Source organism: Geotrypetes seraphini, chromosome 7 (genome assembly GCF_902459505.1).
Source record: "Geotrypetes seraphini chromosome 7, aGeoSer1.1, whole genome shotgun sequence".
Lineage (NCBI taxonomy): Eukaryota > Metazoa > Chordata > Amphibia > Gymnophiona > Dermophiidae > Geotrypetes > Geotrypetes seraphini.
In genome coordinates this window covers 30,483,899-30,503,416 of record NC_047090.1, presented here as the reverse complement: position 1 = coordinate 30,503,416, position 19,518 = coordinate 30,483,899, and the positions used below count along the sequence as shown (strand labels likewise).

The following is a 19,518-nucleotide window of genomic DNA, read 5'->3' as shown; positions in this document are numbered from 1 at the left end:
TGATCTTGGATGTTGAAAAGCGTGGAGAGCTTTGAGGATTGTTCCGAGTTCCAACAGATTGATATGACACTGACGATCCGTACTGGTTCAGAGGCCTTGAGTACGGAGACCATCGAGATGAGCGCTTCAAGGGTAGGTCGAAGAGTCTGTCATGAGGACCTTCTGATGGGGAGGCGTTTGGAAAAGCAAGCCTCTGGAAAGATTAGAAGAGAGCATCCACCAATGGAGAGACTGCTTCAATGAAGGAGTGACTGTTATGTGTCGAGAAAGTGGATCGCAAACCTGCGTCCATTGAGATGCCAGGGTTCACTGAGGAATTCTGAGGTGAAGTCTGGCAAAAGGAGTCACGTGTACTGTGGAGGCCATGTGACCTAGGAGTACCATGTGTCTAGATGAGATGGTAGAGCGGGAAGACATTGTATGACAAGAGTTGAAGAAGAGCTTCCAGTCATTGTTGTGGGAGGAATGTTCTGAGTTTGACAGTGTCCAGAACAGCTCCAATGAATTGTAGATTCTGTGAGGGCTGAAGTTGAGATTTGGGAAAGTTGATTTAGAATCCCAAACTTTGTAAGAACCAGGTAGTCCGTTGGGTCGCTACAATAACCCCTTGAGATGTGGAATCTTTGATGAACCAGTCGTCGAGGTAGGGAAAAACCTGAAGACCATGATTCCTTAGAGCTGCTGCTACCACTACCAGGCACTTGTTGAACACTCTGGGAAACGAGGCCAGGCCTAAAGGTAGTACTTTGTATTGATAATGCAAATTCCCCACCCGAAATCTGAGATATTGACGGGATATGGGGATAGGAGTGTAGGCCTCCTTGAGATCCAGAGAGCATAACCAGTCGTTCTGCTCAAGAAGGGGATAAAGGGAAGCCAGGGACAACATTCGAAACTTTTCTCTGACTAGAAATTTGTTGAGAGCCCTGAGATCCAGAATGGGCCGCAGATCGCCCGTCTTCTTCGGAACAAGGAAGTAACGGGAGTAAAACCCCCTGTTCTGCTGGTCCAAGGGAACTGGTTCGATGGCATGGAGACGAAGCAGAGCTTGAGCTTCCTGAAGAAGGGCGGTCTGGGAAGGATTGGAAGGATACTCTCTTGGAGGAAGCTCTGGTGGAACTTGAGTGAAATGAAGAGAGTATCCTGCCCTGATGATGGTGAGTACCCAGAAGTCGTATGTAAGAGTCATCCATCAGTGATAAAAATGATGGAGACGACCTTCTATAGGGGGAAAAGAAGACAGTCAGAACGGTGGAGGTTATGCTCTGCTTTAAACAGTCAAAAAGGCTGAGTAGCCTTAGGTGCAGCACAAGGTTGAGGTTTTTGTTGCTTCGGAGGCTGCTGCTTTTTAAGAGGAGGGCAATTGTAAGGAGTCGTCCTCGGAGCAAAATGCCGTCGATAGATAGGAGCATGGCATGCAGGTTTGGCAGGAGCTGGTTTTGGCTTAGGTCTGACAATAGAAGCAAAGGATTTTTCATGGTCAGACAATTTCTTGGTGGCTGCTTCGATAGATTCATCAAAGAGGTCATTGCCCTCACAACGAATATTAGCTAAGTGATCCTGAAGATTAAGGTCCATGTCAATGAAGCACGAACAGATCGGAGAAGGTTATCATGCTGCTGTACCGGGCCATGGTTCACCCTCACCTGGAATACTGCATCCAGCACTGGTCGCCATACATGAAGATGGACGCAGTACTACTCGAAAGGATCCAGAGAAGAGCAACTAAAATGGTTAAGGGGCTGGAGGAGTTTCCGTACAGTGAGAGATTAGAGATACTGGGCCTCTTTTCCCTTGAAAAGAGGAGACTGAGAGGGGACATGTTCAGAACATTCAAGATAATGAAGGGAATAGACTTAGTAGATAAAGACAGGTTATTCACCCTCTCCAAGGTAGAAAGAACGAAAGGGCACTCTCTAAAATTAAAAGGGGATAGATTCTATACAAACGTAAGGAAGTTCTTCACCCAGAGAGTGGTAGAAAACTAGAACGCTCTTCCGGAGGCTGTTATAGGGATAAACACACTCCAGGGATTCAAGACAAAGTTAGACAAGTTCCTGCTGAACCAGAATGTACGCCGGTAAGGCTAGTCTTAGGGCACTGGTCTTTGACCTAAGGGCCGCTGCGTGAGCGGACTGCTGGGCACGATGGACCACTGGTCTGACCCAGCAGCGGCAATTCTTATGTTCTTATGTCAATGGTACAAAGCCAGGCAAAGCGACGCATAGCTACAGAGCAAGCAGCTGCCCGGGCAGACAACTCGAAAGCATCATAGGATGACTGGAGGAGATGTAATCGGAGTTGAGATAAAGAAGCAAGGACTTCTTGAAATTCAAAGTGCTTTTGAGTATCCAAATAAGTCAAGAACTTTGGTAATAGAGAAATGAAGAACACACAATAAGTAATAAAATGAAAATTATAATTGAGGACTTTAGAGGACATCATGGCATTTTGATAGATGCGACGTCCGAATTTGTCCATAGTTTTCCCTTCCCATCCAGGAGGAACGGTGGCATAAACCTTGGAAGGATGGGACCTCTTCAAGGAGTACTCGACAAGCAGGGATTGATGAGATAACTGTGAGTTGTCAAACCCCTTGTGATGCACAGTTTTATACCTAGAGTCCATTTTTCCTGGAATGGCTGCTATGGTATAAGGTATCTCCAGGCATCGACCAAAAGTCTGATTCAAAAGCTTATGAAGAGGAAGCTTAAATGACTCTGCCGGAAGTTGAGGAAGATGCATGACTTCGAGGTACTCTTTAGAGTATTTGGAGCCAGTATCTAACTGAAGATCCAAGTCCACAGCCATCTGACGAAGAAAAGATGAGAAAGATAGCTGATCTGCCAGTGCTTTGCCTCGAGAAGGACTCGAAAATGTCGAGGCAGCCTGGGTCGAAGATGAAGCTTCGGCAGGAAAAAAGGCATCAAAAGAATACGTAGACTTGGACGAAGCAATCGAAATCGCTTCATCTTCGAGGTTCGGCACTGGAGACCTCGAACGAGGAGTCGGTGGTCTAGTCGAAGTAGGGGTAGACCGAGGCTTAGTTGAAGAAGGTCGTTCTTTAGGATGCTTCAATGAAGGCCTCGATCGTCTGTGAGAACTGTGCCTGGAAGCAGATCTCGAAGATCGAGGAGACTTTGCCTCGGAGACAGAAGCAGCTGATGCTATCAAAGAATGGATAGGACTGGAAGCTGTAGAGCGAAGCTCCAGAGGCTTGGTGGAGGAACCTCGATACACTCCCAAAGACTCTGCTCCTTGCATAGAGTGTGAGGATTCCTGCTCAGGCACTTGCAAAGATTCTGCACTTTGCTTTACGTGCTTGGATGCCAGACCAGACACTCGCAGAGACTCTGCACCTTGCAAAGAGTGTGTAAGCTCAGACTGATGCAGGGGAAGCAGCTCGACCAAGCTGGAGTCTGCTGAATGCCCAGGCTGGATGAGAGGAAGAAGCTTCGGTCCCATATTAGTAAGGAACTCTGTCTTCGTTTTCTGAGTGGTCTAGATGGACCATGCTGGTCTTAACTTCATTTACTGTGTTACCATATGATACAGAGCAGGAAATTGCTTAAATGTGTAGAGTTGGAACAATTTCTAGAATCTTTTGTAAACCAGGGCTTCTCAAACTATAGATCATTACTCCAATGGGATTACAAAATCGAGATTGGCACCCCCACCTCAAAAAAAAAAAAAAATCCTCATCAGTCCCTGCCTCCCAATAATTCCATGCTATATTTAGGCCCTCTTGGGCTCCATGGAAGGCAGGGAATAATGGCAGCATCAACTGAGATTCTGTAGGAGAACTGGGAGCAGCAGGTTGGATGGAAGATAAGCCTCGGGGGGTTGTATACATCTGTGACTGCAGAGCTGCAGTCAACGGCCACAAAGACTAAGCTAAATCTCTCCAGGCTCCTTGGATTATAACACCCACATTTGATGAGTTAAATGCAGCTGTTCATGGAGAATGTTGGCTTTTTGTTCTTTGTAATGGACATCAAACTACTTTTCTCATAACCCCCTCCTTTACTAACATGTAGCGCAGGTTTTACCGCTGGCAGCAGCGGTAACGGTGTCGGGTCAAAAGCGCGCCGGGACAAAGGCGCGAGCAGACAATTGAGCGCAGCGCGGAGCCGCACGCTGAAGAAAATTACTGTTTTTAGGGCTCCGACGGGGGGGCGTGGGGGGGAACCCCCCCACTTTACTTAATACAGATCGCGCCGCGTTGTGGGGGCGTTGTGGGGGGCTTGGGGGGATGTAACCCCCCACATTTTACTGAAAACTTCACTTTTTCCCTGTTTTTAGGAAAAAAGTTAAGTTTACAGTAAAATGTGCAGGGTTACAACCCCTTAAACCCCTCACAACGCCGGCGCGATTTGTATTAAGTAAACTGGGGGTGCTCCCCAACAAAAATCCCCGTCGGAGCCCCTAAAAACAGTAATTTTCTTCGGCGCGCGCCTCCGTCTTGCGCTCAGTTGGCGCGCGCCTTTGTCTTCCACGTTGTTGTCTATGAACCGCGGTAACTGCTCTGACGCTCATAGAATTCAATTCCTTTGAGCGTCAGAGCAGTTACCGCCGCTAAAACCCGCACTACGCATTAGTAAAGGAGGGGTAAGTTTCCTAGTACAGTGATTTTCAAAAAGGAGAGATGGCTATTCCAATCACTTTCCTGATCCCTTAATGCAGTGGTTCTCAACCCTGTCCTGGGGACCCCTCAGCCAGTCGGGTTTTCAAGATATCCCTAATGAATATGCATGAGAGAGATTTGCATATAATGGAAGTGACAGGTATGCAAATCTCTCTCATGCATATTCATTAGAGATATCTTGAAAACCCTACTGGCTGGGGTGGGGGGTCCCCAGGACAGGATTGAGAACCACTGCCTTAATGGAAGAATCAAGTTCTAGACCAGTGTTTTTCAACCTTTTTACACCTAAGGACCGGCGGGAAAAAAAAAATTATTTTGTGGACCGGCAAACTACTAGGACTGAAATTTAAAAACCCCGTTTCCGCCCCGTCTCCGCGAGCTCGGTCCTTGCAAACCATCTGATCCCATCCGCACAAGCCTCAGTTATGATTGTATACTGAATGTATTTTATTAAAGTATAAAAAGAAACAATATTCTGTACAATTGTCATTTTATAAATACAAATAATACAGAGCAAGGATCAACAAAACCCCTGTCTCCCCTCCCCTTCACATATATCCCCTCTACTATCAAGAAAACTGAATAAGCCAAATTATTACAGAATGCTACACAGAAATATCATGCTAACAGAATACCGCAGTCACACATAGCAGGAATAGGGTTAGGGGAGTGCAACTAGGGCAACTGCCCCTCTGGTCAGAGAGAGCCCTAAGCCACTGCCTGGACTTTGCAGTCCCCAGTTATGTCTAACACCAGCTCTAGCAGGATATATATTTCAAATCTGATATATTCTAATCACAAAATAAAAATAAAATTATTTGTTTCTACCTTTTGTTGTCTCTGGTTTCATCTTCTTTTCACTCTCTTCCTTCCAGCGTCTGCCCTCTCTGTCTCTTCACTCCAGCATCTGTCCTCTCTGTCTCTTCACTCCAGCATCTGCCCCTTCCATCTACTGTCTGACCTCTCCCCCTTCCATATGGTATTTGTCTTCTTTCTATGCCCCCCTCCTCTTTCCATCCAGCCTATGCCCCTCTCCTTTTTACACGATTCATTCCAGCTTCACTGCTCTCTTCATTTTTATCTCTCCTACATCAGATCTTGCATCTTTGTCCCTTTCAATTTCTCTGCTGACCCCCCTTCCCATCTCATTCCTGTCTCTCCCCTTCCCCTCCTCTAATTTCCCTGCAAGCTGTTTCCTTCCTTTTTTTTCTCCCTTCCCTCCTCCCCCTGTCCAGCAGTAACTCTCTTCCCTTTCCTTTCCCTCCTCCCCTCTCAGCAGCATCTCTCCTTCTCCCTCCCTCCAGGTCCAGTAGCAGCTGTCCCTTTTTTCCCCTTGCCCAGCACCTTCCCAGACTCCTTTCCCTCCTCCCCTCCCAGCAGCATCTCTCCTTCTCCCTCTCTAGGTCCAGTATCAGCTATCTCTTTTTCACCATGCCCAGCAGCTTCCCAGACTCCTTTCCCTCCTCCCCTCCCAGCAGCATCTCTCCTTCTCCCTCTCTAGGTCCAGTAGCAGCTATCCCTTTTTCACCATGCCCAGCAGCTTCCCAGACTCCTTTCCCTCCTTCCCTCCCAGCAGCATCTCTCCTTCTCCCTCTCTAGGTCCAGTAGCAGCTATCCCTTTTTCACCATGCCCAGCAGCTTCCCAGACTCCTTTCCCTCTTCCCCTCCCAGCAGCATCTCTCCTCACTCTCCAAGTCCAGTAACAGCTGTCCCTTTTTTTTTTTCACTATGCCCAGCAGCTTTCTCCCCTCCCAGCAACTCTCCTTACTTGCCAGTGCTGCAATTCAGTAAGGCAGCTTCGGGTCCTTTGTTGGGTTGCACCGCCTCTGAGGAAAGCGGAAGTTGCATCATCAGAGGCGGCCCGACTCAGCAAAAGCTCCAAGGCTTCCTTCCTGAATTGCTGCACTTGTAAGGAGAGCCGCTGGGAGGGAAGAAAGCACAGTCTGAGGCTCCCCATTATATCTCCAGCCCTGCGCTCCTCGATCTTGCCGGTCCTGCGCGGACCGGCACCGGTCTGCAGACCGGCGGTTGAAGAACTGTGTTCTAGACTGTTGCTGTTTTTCCTGTGGCAGCTTGTATTTTGGCATTATTAGCAAATGTGCACAAGCTTTGGAAAGTAAGATATTTTAAAAAATATGAGAATAGGAAGCTGTACATTTTATTCAAAATAGGATCATAAAAATAAAGGATATCCAGACCATTACCATCAAAATAAAATACTTGCTGACATAATATGACCATAAATTATTTCCTGTATGTGACAACTAATTTGAAGAGCACACTCAAAATTATTGTATGTTAGTAGAAGTATTCATGCCAGAAATATAGCGCAGTAGTACTACATTAAACATTTTATTGGGTTTCTTTTTTTGTTGTTGCAGGCTGGTGTAAAAGGGAAGTTGGGGAGATTGCTGGGGATATTTGAGGTGAGTTGCATAAAATCTTCATTTTTGTGCCACGGCCTACTGAAAGGTTGCTGACCAGTTTATAGATGTAGATGTGATTAGATATTGAAGTAAAATAGCAGCACTTTGGATTTGGGGGGAGGTATTCATTTTTTTAAAACCTTTTTAAATAAGAACATAAGTTGCCATACTGAATCAGATCAAGGGTCCATCTAGCCCAGTGGCCAGTCCAGGTCACAAATATTTGGCAGTCTCAAAATGTGGCTTTCCCAATGACTACCTTAATATTTTATAAACTTTCCTCCAGGGATTTGTCACAAACATTCTTTTTTTTCTTTTTTTTTTTAACTCTGCTACATTAACTGCTTTTTAACACTTGCTCCAGAATTACAGAGTAGAGAATGACACAGGGAAAATATCTGTCCCCGTCACTGCCCCGTCCCCCTCACCGCCCCGTCCCCGCAGCATCCATACAAGCCTCAGAACTGCAATATTTAGCTTATTCCTTACTTATAAATCAAAGTTCTGGCTGCTGAGTTAGAGAGAGAGATGTTCAGCTGGCAGGGTTTTGTTTATAAATTTTTATCAACACAACTAATATACTACTTTATCCTAAAGCAAAAGAAAATAAATAAATAGAATTTTTTTTTTCTACCTTTTGTTGTCTGGTTTCTGCTTTCCTCATCTTCTCATTCAATTCCTTCCATCCACTGTCTCTCTTCTCTCTGTGTCTTCCATTTGCTCTGTTACAGTGCCTCTCCCTTCCCTCCCCCAAAAAAAAAAAAATAATTGGTCTGGCACCCATCTTCTTCCCTCCGCTCCCCCATAGTCTAACATCTCTGTCTTCTTCCCTGCAAGCATCTTCTCACCACTCTCTGTTTCCCATTCCCTTCAGCGTCTTTTCCCCTCTCTGTCATCCCCACCTTTCCTCTCTTTCTCCCTCCCTGCCCCTTACCTTCGTGGCGCTTTCACCCCTCCCCTTGCAGCGAGAACACCTCTTAGCCACTTCCGCCATGCACACCGCCAACCCCCCCTGGATAACAGGCCCCGATTCAACTAAAAAAACTAAACAGTAAGTCCTCAATTTAAAAGGCAGGAGTGTTTCCTGCTTGCAGCGCAAAACTGTGCCAACAAACCTCCCTGCCCCTTACTTTCGTGGCGTGGCCTGCGATTTCTAAATTGCCTTCCTATGAGTAGCCAGAGTGTTGAAGTTGCATGTGGCTGCCGGAAAGGTCGTCTTTGATGCAACTTCCAGTTGCGTCAGAGATGACCTTTACTCATACAAAGGCAATTTAGAAATTGCTGGCCACAAAGGTAAGGAGCAGGGAGGGAGTATGGAGATGTTTGGACTGGGCAGCGGCAGCAGCGATCAGTAAGGAGGGAGGGAGCGCAATAGGTGACAGAGTGTGTTCCCTCCCTTAACTTCGGGGACAAGGCCATTCACCGCTCCACGGGGCGGTGAATGGCCTTGTCACCATAGCCACGGTGAACACAGTTTTTCCCCCACCGTTTTGACGGGTTACCCGCAGCTAACAGCCATCCTGTCATTATCTGTTACAGAGCTTAACTATATCAAGTGAAAAAATATTTTCTCCTTTATTTATTTTAAATATTAATAACTTCATGATGTGTCCCCCCTAGTTTTTCTACTTTTTGATAAAGAAGCAATCGATTTTAAGGATTTATAGACCTCTGTCGTATCTCTCATATCCGTCTCCTTCTCCAAGCCAAGTCATTCTATTATCCCAGGACAAGCAGCAGCATGTTCTCACATGTGGGTGATGTCATCCATGGAGTCCCGGTGTGGACAGCTGCAAAAGCACTTTTGCCTTAAGAACTTTTAAAAGTTCATGACTGACAGCACTGCGCATACACGAGTGCCTTCCCACCCGACATAGTCGTGCGGCTTTTCAGTTTTCCGCGGAGCTACGAAGTTGTGTTTGAATGTTCTGTTTTTTTTTGCCTTCCTGCTCATGAAAACTTTGTGGGGGGGGTTTTTTTAATTATTCCCTTCGGGATTTTTTCTATTTCTCTTAATAAAGTAAGAATAAAAAGAACTTTCTTTTCTTTTTCTTCTTGCCATTTTTGACGGCAGGGCCTTTGCCTTAGCCCTCAGGTTTTGATTTGGCTAAGGCGGTTTTCTTTCCCATGTTCCGCCCATTAACCGGCTTTAAAAAGTGTGGCAGGTGCCAGTGCACTATTTCTCTTACTGATCCCCACAAGTGATGTATCCAGTTCCTGGGCCCAGACCACCACGTAGAGTCTTGTTCATGCTGCTTACGTTACAGAAGCGGTCCATTAAGAATCGTATACTTCAGCAGAAACAACTCTTTGGTACTATGAATGCTTCACAGGTACCTTCGACACCGTCCAAGCCCTCGACATCTAAGGCATCAACATCGCCGGAGGTATCGGTGTCCATGTCGGTGTCACCATCCATTGCTCCGTCAGGTAAGCCAGCTAAGAAGCCACCAGCTTCCCAGATGGGGTCTCAGGCCATAAAGGTACAAAGTCAAATTGTACTGGCCAAACAGATACCTTTGATGCGGCTCACTTCCACATCAAGAGGTGCATCTTCATCAATATCATCCTCACTGGAGCGAGCTTTGGCTCCATGCGAGATGCAGGTACCACCGCTGCCTCATTGGTACCGTCTCGATGGCACTGATTGTCGTCATCGAGCCATGCTTCTCTACATCAGTCTCCTTCACCTAAGCATTGCTCCTCACTTTCACCAAAGCATCACTTTTCTAGGCATCGTTCAACTTCCTCGGAGCATATGCATAAGAAGCACCACTCCTCTGGGCATCGATTTAGTCGTTCCAGACATTTGTCTCCACGCCCTCCATCCTCCAAATCTGGCAAACATTCTACTAAATACAGGTATTTTTCTCCTGCATGGTCAGACAAGTGTAAGCGATCTGTATCACCTGCTTCTTCGAATCGGTACCATTCTTCCTCCATTCCTGAAGATTCGGATCTCCATCTTCAATCCATTCATGAGGCATCTCCTTCCATGGAAGCGTATGGTTCCCAAGCGGAACATTCTCCTTGCTCCATTTCACTTCGGGGAACTTTCAACTTCTGAGCCAGTCTCGTTTACCCGCTTCATTAGGCAGATGGGTAAAGACCTGGAAGTAAAGTTAGAAGCGTACTCCAAGTAATCAAAGAAATATATGGAAGCCTTAGATATAAAGCATCCCCCTAAGGAGTTACTCGAACTTCCTCTGCATGACATCCTGAAGGAGACTCTTAGTAGGAACTGGGAGTCCCCTTATTCTGTTCCAGCACCTCCTAGAAAGCTGGACTCTCAGTATAAGATTATTCCTATCCCTGGATTCGACAAGCCTCAGCTTACTCATCAGTCTATCAAGTTTTATTTTGTCTTGATGAATCGCTTATTTACTTTACTAAGCGATTTACAAATTTTAAAAAAGGTATAAGCATATACCAATTTAGTCATTAAATATAATGGGTTTAACTGACAGACTTACAGACTAACAGATACATAAGGTAAGAAGGGCAGAACTACAATTGTATTTATTAGAATATAAGAGAAGACATGAATGGAAAGAACAATAGGGAAGGGGGTAGAATGAAAAATAAGAGGACTAAAATGAACTTTAAGCATAGTTAAAGATTAATAGCGTCTTTAAAAAGAAAACTCTTCTGATTGCCTTTAAAGCGACAAGTCATTTTCTTCTCTTATATATTGAGGTAAGGTATTCCATAGTTGCGGAGCCATCACTGAGAACATATCAGGTCGACAAGTTCCGATTACTTTCAATGAAGGAACTGCTATAAGTTTTTGATTAGTGGGAGCGTGATGTATTATAAGGAATAAGTAGTTTGTTAATAAATTGAGGTTCATTGGAAGACAAAGTTTTAAATACTAAAAGTAAGATTTTGAAAGTAATGCGGTGATTAACTGGAAGCCAGTGTGATTTAATCAAAAAAGGGGGTAACATGATCGTATTTTTTTGTCATTGTGAATCAGTTTAATGGCGGTATTTTGGACTATCTGAAGCCACCTATTTATTAATAAAGAGTTACAGTAGTCGAGTTTAGTGATAACTAGGGAATGAATTAGTATATGGTAGTAGAATCCACACTGAAGAAATCTGCCCCCTCTAAGGTCTATGCCACTGTACCTCCAGGGTGTGAAGGTAGATCAATGGATAGATTTTGGAGATGTCTATACCAGAATGCTATGCTGGCTAATAGTCCTCAATTACAACTTTTATTTCACTTCCTATTTAAAATACTGGATTAAGACCATGCCAACTTACTTCAAATACCTACCTTCACATCGACTACCAGATTTTAAACATATGGTTCACTCTTTCACACAGCTCTGGCAGCATCTGGTGAAATCCTCCTATGTTGCTTTTGAGCTGTCGTCTAGAGTCTCAGCAGTATCCGTGGCCATGAGACAGCTTGCATGGCTGAGAGTGGCAGATATGGATCCTAACCTTCAGGACCGGTTAGCAAATATCCCTTACCTTTGGGACAAACTGTTTGGGGACACAATTGAAAATGCAACTAAAAAGCTTTCATAAAAACATAAGAATTGCCACTGCTGGGTCAGACCAGTGGTCCATCGTGCCCAGCAGTCCGCTCACGCGGCGGCCCTCTGGTTAAAGAGCAGAGCCCTAACTGAGACTAGCCCTACCTGCATCTGGTTCAGCAGGAACTTGTCTAACTTTGTCTTGAATCCCTGGAGGGTGTTTTCCCCTATGACAGACTCCGGAAGAGTGTTCCAGCTTTCTACCACTCTCTGGGTGAAGAAGAACTTCCTTATGTTCGTACATAATCTATCCCCTTTCAATTTTAGAGAGTGCCCTCTCGTTCTCCCTACCTTGGAGAGGGTGAACAACCTGTCCTTATCTACCAAGTCTATTCCCTTCAGTACCTTGAATATTTCAATCATGTCCCCTCTCAATCTCCTCTGTTCGAGGGCGAAGAGTCCCAGTTTCTCTAATCTTTCGCTGTACGGCAACTCTTCCAACCCCTTAACCATTTTAGTCACTCTTTTCTCGACCCTTTTGAGTAGTACCGTGTCCTTCCTCATGTATGGCGACCAATGCTGGATGCAGTACTCCAGGTGAGGGCACACCATGGCCCGGTACAGAGGCATGATAACCTCCGATATGTTCGTGATCCCCTTCTTTATCATCCCTAGCATTCTGTTCGCCCTTTACCCTGCTGCCGCACATTGCGCAGACGGCTTCATCAACTTGTCGATCAGGTCTCTCCAAGTACCGCCCCGGACATCCTGTATTCATGCATGAGATTTTTGTTACCGACATGCATCACTTTATGAACATGAAAAATCTTTTAACTCATTGCTCAGACCTAAAGCTAAATCTTTTGCCTCCAAAGTGTACAAACCATCTTCCTCTTACCAGAGGCCTTATACTCCAAAGTCTGCTCCTCTGTCTAGTCCACAGCAGAAAAGCAGCATCAACAACATCCTCAGAAGTCTCAGACCCCTGCTGCTCCCAAGTCAAATCAGCCTTTTTGACCATCTCCTGGAGAGCACAGTTTCAGTCATATCTCTGTCTCTCCTTCTCATTGGACGTCATCTGCTTCACTACTATCATCGATGGCAACTTATCACCTCTGATATCTGGGTTCTCACTATTATTCAAGAAGGTTATTCTCTTCATTTCCTCAGCATTCCTCTAGATCAACCTCCAAGAGTTTCCTTCCAACCCTCTTCAGTCCTCCCTTCTCCAGGAAGTCAAAGCCCTGCTCATTCTCAATGCCATTGAGAAGGTTCCTTTGGACCAGCAGAACATGAGGTTTTATTCCCGGTATTTCCTTGTCCTGAAGAAGACGGGAGGTCTTCAACTAATATTGGACCTCAGAGCTCTCAATAAATTTCTCATCAAAGAAAAATTTTGGATGCTGTCTCTGGCGTCCCTATATCCCCTTCTGGATCACAATGATTGGTTATGCTCTCTGGATCTCAAGGAGGCTTATATTCACATTCCCAATCACCCATCCTCTCACAAATTTCTCAGATTTTATGTGGAAAATCAGCATTACCAATATAAGGGTCTACCTTTTGGCCTTGTATCATCTCTCAGAGTTTTCACCAAGTGCCTGGTGGCAGTAGTAGCAGTAGTAGCCTTATGAAATCACAGATTCCAGGTTTTTTGATATCTGGACGATGGGTTCATCAAAAATCCTACGTCTCAAGGGGTTACGATAGTGACACAACAGACTATACTGCTCTCTTTTTATTATTATTTTATTCATTTATTCAAATTTTTTTCATCATAACAAGTTTACAAACTTGAAGAGGATTTGAAAAATAATATCTAATAAAGTAAATGTGATTGATTTTTAACATCAAACAACAAATTAATTATTTAGTCTACATTTGTTATTAGATCCAAGAACAAAGAAAGGTAAAAATAAGAAAAACAAATACTTAACCTATTTAGACAGAATCAGGGACAGAGTTAACCCCCAGACAGCCGGTTCGCTACACTGTGGCTGGTACAATTGGACATCTATAGTGACTCTACCCCCTTCTCGGGCTATAATAAATTCACTTAACTGTTTCGAATCAAAAAATAAAAAATTCTTTCCCTCTAAAGAAATACAACATTTCACAGGAAATTTTAAAAGAAACTGAGCACCCAGAACCAATATTCTAGGTCTAGAACCAAGAAATTTCTTTCTCCTTTTTTGTGTATCTTTAGAGAGATCAGGAAAGATATGTACAGTGGAACCAAGAAACTTATCATTCAAGTGCCTAAAGTATGTTTCGTAATATTAAATCCGTATTAAACTCTAGGGCAAAAGTTACAATAAGGGTAGTTTTTTCCGTTATTATTTCAAGTGTCCTCCAAAAAATTTGTCAAGTTTAAGTCACTTTTTGGTTGTTCTGTCTCTCTTCCTGGAGTAGAGACAAGCTGTTTTTCCCCACTCAAAGACAAATACTGAGCCCTAATTATTGGAGGTAGATTTTCTTCTGGGATTAAGAGAATTTCTTTTAAGTACTTCCTCATCATTGCTAATGGAGCAATTAATGGTGACTTTGGGAAGTTTAATATTCTTAAATTGTTTCTTTGTTTATTTTCTAGATATTCCAATTTTTTTCTGTATGTAAGATCTTTCCTTAACAATCTCTTTCTCCAAAGTTTTTATTTGATTTATTTGTTCTTGATGTTTCACAATAGTCTCACTCTGCCCTTTTAAAATAATCCCTTGTGCGTTGACCTGAGTACTTCAGTTTTCTCAGTCTGTCCGAAACAATTTGACTAGGTTTTCTGCTTGGTGCGATCTTCATCACCAGGAGCCTCGGTCTACCTCCTTGTATTCTGTTCTGAATTATTTGTTTCATTTATCTCAGTCTGAACTCAAATCCCCCTCTGTTAGTCCGTCTCAGTGCAATTGCTGCTTTTCATCAACCATTGGATGGAAAACCTCTCTCTGCTCATCCTGTGGTTTCCAGATTTATGAAAGAACTTTCAATATCAAACCACCCCTCAAACCATCTCCAGTAGTTTGGGATCTCAATGTGGTACTTGCTAAGCTGATGAAGCCTCCATTTGAGCCAATGTCTACAGCTCATCTTAAATATCTCACTTGGAAAGTAGTCTTCTTCTTTGCTTTCACATCTGCTCACATAGTTAGTGAATTACAAGCTTTGTTAGCGGACCCACCATTTATAGTATTCTATCATGATAAGGTGGTACTACGCAACCATCCAAAATTCTTACCAAAAGTTGTTACAGAATTTCATCTCAACCAATCGATTGTTCCCACAGTGTTCTTTCCCAAGCCTCATTCTAATCCTGGAGAAACGGCTCCTTCATACCCTGGACTGCAAATGAGCATTGGCATACTACAGTGGAACCTTGGTTTAAGAGCAGAATTCGTTCCAGAAGCATGCTCATAAACCAAATTACTCGTATATCAAAGTGAGTTTCCCCATAGGAAGTAAGGGAAACTTGCTTGATACGTTGCCACCCCCCCCCCCCCGAGGCCAGCGAGAATCTCTGAGAGAGCGAGAACCAGAAGGCCTTGAGCATGCGTAGATGCTAAAGGCCCAGGCAAGAGGCAGGAACTTCTTGCACCGGCGCGTCCTGTGGGCTGCATGCCGGTGCCAGATGGGGTAAGGCTGAGTGCTGTTCGGGCAGGGAGGGGGCTGGTTTGCGAGTGGGGGGGGGAGCGATGCCGGTTCTTGGGGGGAGGGTGCTCGCAAATCGATTGCGAAACGAGATTTGTGAGAATGTTTTGTTCGTCTTGCAAAACACTCGCAAACCATGTTACTTGCAAACCGAGGTTTGACTGTATTTGCAAAGGACTAAATCACATAGATCTTCTCCACAACTATTTGTCTCCTTTGATCCATACAAGTTGGAGCATCCTGTTTCCAAAAGGACAGTTTCCAACTGGTTGGCTACTTGCATCTTGTTCTTGTTATGTTCAGGCTGGGCTGCAACTGAAAGGTCAAGTCACAGCCCATAAAGTTAGAGCTATGGTAGCTTCAGTAGCTTTCCTTAGATCTACTCCTATTGATGAAATTTGCAAAGCTGTCACTTGGTCCTCGGTTCATACCTTCACTTCTCATTATTGTCTGGAATCCTATTCCAGACAGGATGGCCATTTTGGCCAAACAGTATTACAACACTCCCACCATCCCATTCTGGTTAGCTTGGAAGTCACCTACATGTGAGAATATGCTGCCTGCTTTTCCTGGGATAAAGCACAGTTATTTACAGTAACAGGTGTTATCCAGGGACAGCAGGCAGATATTCTCACAATCCACCCACCAGCTGCTTAGCTGGCTATCTGAACTGAGCAGCCACATGCCTACGTTGAGCAGGAAGGCACTAGCGCATGTGCGGTCAGTCACGAACTTACTAAAGCTTTTAAAGCAAAAGCACTTTTGTAGCTGTCCGCATTGGGGCTCCGTGGATGATGTCGCCTACATGTGAGAATATCTGCCTGCTGTCGCTGGATAACACTTGTTACAGTTTTTTGAAGTTCAGTTACATCTTGAGATGCAGTGACCAGAATTGCACATAATACTCAAATGTGGCCTCACCATGGAGCAATGCAGAGGCATTGTGTTACTCTGTTCTATTCTCTATTCCATTCCTAATTCTTAACATTGTGTGTGTGTGTTTCTTGTTTGTTTTTTGTTTTGCTGCCACTACTACATGCTGAGTAGAATTTTAAAGTATTGTCCACAACGAACGGAGTCCTTTTTTCATTGGTTGTGACGGTAGTGACTTCTAATGTGGAATATAACATCATAGTTACATATTGGTAAGAACAAAATTACACTTCTCCCTCCGTACTTGCTGTGATGGAGGATTAACAGAAACGCAAATACAGAAAAACCACGAATAACTTTTTCATATGTTGTTCACTATTTTCTATTAAAAACCATCGTGAATATGGTGAAACCACGAATAACATGGTGGGAGACTTGGCATGTTCCTGAAGGAGAGGCAAAACACTGTGAAGAAAGCGCTGGGAATCAGCAATTTTTTTCTGTAAATCCTTGGAATCGGCGATTTCTCTATACAAGCTGATGTAATTTGGGGGAGGAGCCAGCAAGCTAAAAACCATGAATAATCGAAACACCCAAATGCTGAAACCGCGAATACGGAGGGAGAAGTGTATATCATTTTGCACTTGGCAGATGAAAAATTTTAAATTTGAACATTTTAGAAACCTGGTTTTGTGAGTATAAGTAAGTAGGCAGATATTCTCACATAAGGTGATGTCATCCATGGAGACCCAGTTCGGACAGTCAACAAGTGCACTGTCTTTTTTAAAACTTGAAGACCGCCCATACCTGTGCCTTCCCACCTGAAACTGGCTCATGGAACCATCCATTTTCAATTTTCCAGGGAGCTGAGAAGCCATTCCTTTGAGTTTCTCTCAGTGCGTCAAACTTGTCTATTTTTAGCATCTTTTTTTGTGTTCATATTTTGTATATATCTTTTGTACGCATTTTATGTGCCTTTCCTTTTATATTGGGTTTATAAAAAATTTTATTTTTCACCACCTTTTGTTTTGGGCCTTAGGGTGCTCTTCAGCCTGTCTTCAGGCTAGGCGTATCAAACCTTTTTCAGTCTGCCATCTACTCGACCTCCCTAGACCATTGAGTACCTTGATCCTTATGTCAGTGTGTTTTCCTTCGATGTCCAAGGCTCCTAGCGATTTTGAACGGTGCACTCATTATAATAGGACCACTTCAGGCAGAGACCCACACAACTGGTTTGTCTAGTGCCTAGGTCCTGAAAACTGATATTTTCTGCCCGCTCTGCTCTAAATTGCAAGAAAGGTTGCTAAAAGCCAGGAAATAACAACAATATGAAAAGCTTGTGGGCCATCTTCATTGAGAATGGCTGGAGACTCAGATGCTGATGCTCAACATCCAGCCACTCCAGCATCGACATCGGTACCAATAGCATCAGCAGCGTCTACTTCTATCATTTTCAATCTGCAGGACTGGATGTTGAGAGCTATGATTCTGACTTATCTCTGCTTTCCTCCAGTGACTATCCAGAGTTGTTTGCAGATGAGTCATATGGAATATCTTCAGACCCATCTCCTCTGCCTCGTAGAAGATCACCCCTAGAGAGACTGTCTTTTTTTACTAAGTACATCAGACAGATGGGACAAGCACTCCCAGTAAATATAGAGTCTGAAACTGAGCCTCGGGCAGAACTTATGATGCACTTGATTAAAAAGAGCAGCCTGTAGACTGCACAACCTCATGAAGAAAGCCTTATTTTAAAAATTAGAAATCTCCACTTCATGCCCCAGTATCTCCATGAAAGTTGGACACACTTTACCAAATTCAGTCCTGGTTTTGACAAACTACAGTTACACCACTAGTCTTTGGTAATGGAGTCTACCTTAAGAACATAAGAAGTTGCCCCCGCTGAGTCAGACCAGAGGTCCATCTTGCTCAGCTGCCTGCTCCCGCGGCGGCCCATCAGGCCTAGTGCCTGAACAGTGATCCCTGATTAATTTTATAACTTACCTCTAATCCCATCCCTATAATCTACCTCTACTTTTATCTGTACCCCTCAATCCCTTTGTCTTCCAAGTACCTATCCAAAGCTTCTTTGAACCCCTGTAGCGTGCTCCTGTTTATCACATCCTCCGGTAGCGTGTTCCATGTATCCACCACCCTCTGTGTGAAAAAGAACTTCCTAGCGTTTGTTCTAAACTTCTCCCCTTTCAATTTCTCTGAGTGCCCCCTTGTACTTGTTGATCCCTTTAATTTGAAAAATCTGTCCCTGTCTATTTTTTCTATGCCCTTCATGATCTTGAAGGTTTCTATCATGTCTCCTCTAAGTCTCCGCTTTTCCAGGGAGAAAAGCCCTAGCCTTTTCAGTCTGTCAGTGTATGAGAGGTCCTCCATACCCTTTATTAGCTTAGTTGCTCTTCTTTGAACTCTCTCAAGTACCTCCATGTCGTTCTTGAGGTACGGCGACCAGAATTGAACACTCCAGGTGCGGGCGCACCATAGCACGATACAGTGGCAGTATGACTTGAAAAAAGCTCATAGTTCCAGGACTTATGCCAGCAGAACTCTGGATAAGTTTGACCAGTGTTTTGTTTCAGGGCTCCATGCTAGCAAACAGAATCCTGAACTATTTATATGACATTCTATCTAAAGTCTCATACAAAAAATGTCTCTGATCAGTATATTCCATTGGAGCACCTCTTCTTTTCAGCATCTCCATGCATGATCTACAGGAAACCAGGAAGTACATGGTATAATCTAGGTTTGATACTTTTGATATTGCTTCTCACATCTCTGCAATCTCCATAGCCACATGAAAATGAGCCTGGCTGAGAATCTCAGATCTCGACACTAAAATTCAAGACAGGCTTTCCAACAGTACATACCCTGTTTGGGGGATAATTTATTTGGAGACCGCATGGAGGAGGCCACACAGTCAAGAGGCATACTGACTGCATGACTACTTGTACTCAAAATATCACTAGTCTCACCCATAGAGATAATCTAGCACCTCCAGGAGATCTGCTTATCCAAGGCAAAGATATTGCCAGCCTTCTGTACCTAAGTTTCCAAGTTTATTAATTTTTAATATCCCGACCATAAACCAAATATCTGGCCGGTTAACAATATAGTTTAAAAAAAGGGGATAAAAGGGAAGAATGGATAAAATATTTAAGTGGGACATGAATGACAAAACAAGACAGACTTGACTGTGAGGATAGTAAGGGTGGAGGGGAAAAAGTTACATTTAATAAGAAGAAAAGGGAAGAATGGGTAGGGAAAAACGTGAAGGTAAGGGCATATTGTAGTGATAATTGCTTGCAAGAGGAGAGAGAATAGAAATAAAAGAGAAGAGAGAGAAAATGGATAGAAGAAAATCTAGGTTCGGTTATAAGCGTCATGAAATAAGAAAGTCTTTAGACAAGATTTAAATTTAACAAGTTGTTGTTCGTCGC

At 43.9% G+C, this 19,518-nt stretch overlaps 1 protein-coding gene across 3 annotated transcripts in view; it reads left to right on the top strand.

The window, feature by feature from the left end:
* NUDT4 (nudix hydrolase 4) overlaps positions 1–19,518 on the top strand; it is an 80,865-nt gene that overhangs the window by 37,975 nt on the left and 23,372 nt on the right. For 2 of the 3 annotated variants that reach the window (XM_033951526.1, XM_033951525.1), the window contains exon 3: positions 7,027–7,071. The exons of the other annotated variant lie outside the window; for it this stretch is intronic. In XM_033951526.1, coding sequence (XP_033807417.1) covers positions 7,027–7,071 — 45 coding nt within the window. The remainder of the gene's footprint in view (positions 1–7,026; positions 7,072–19,518) is intronic. 3 annotated transcript variants of the gene reach the window in all.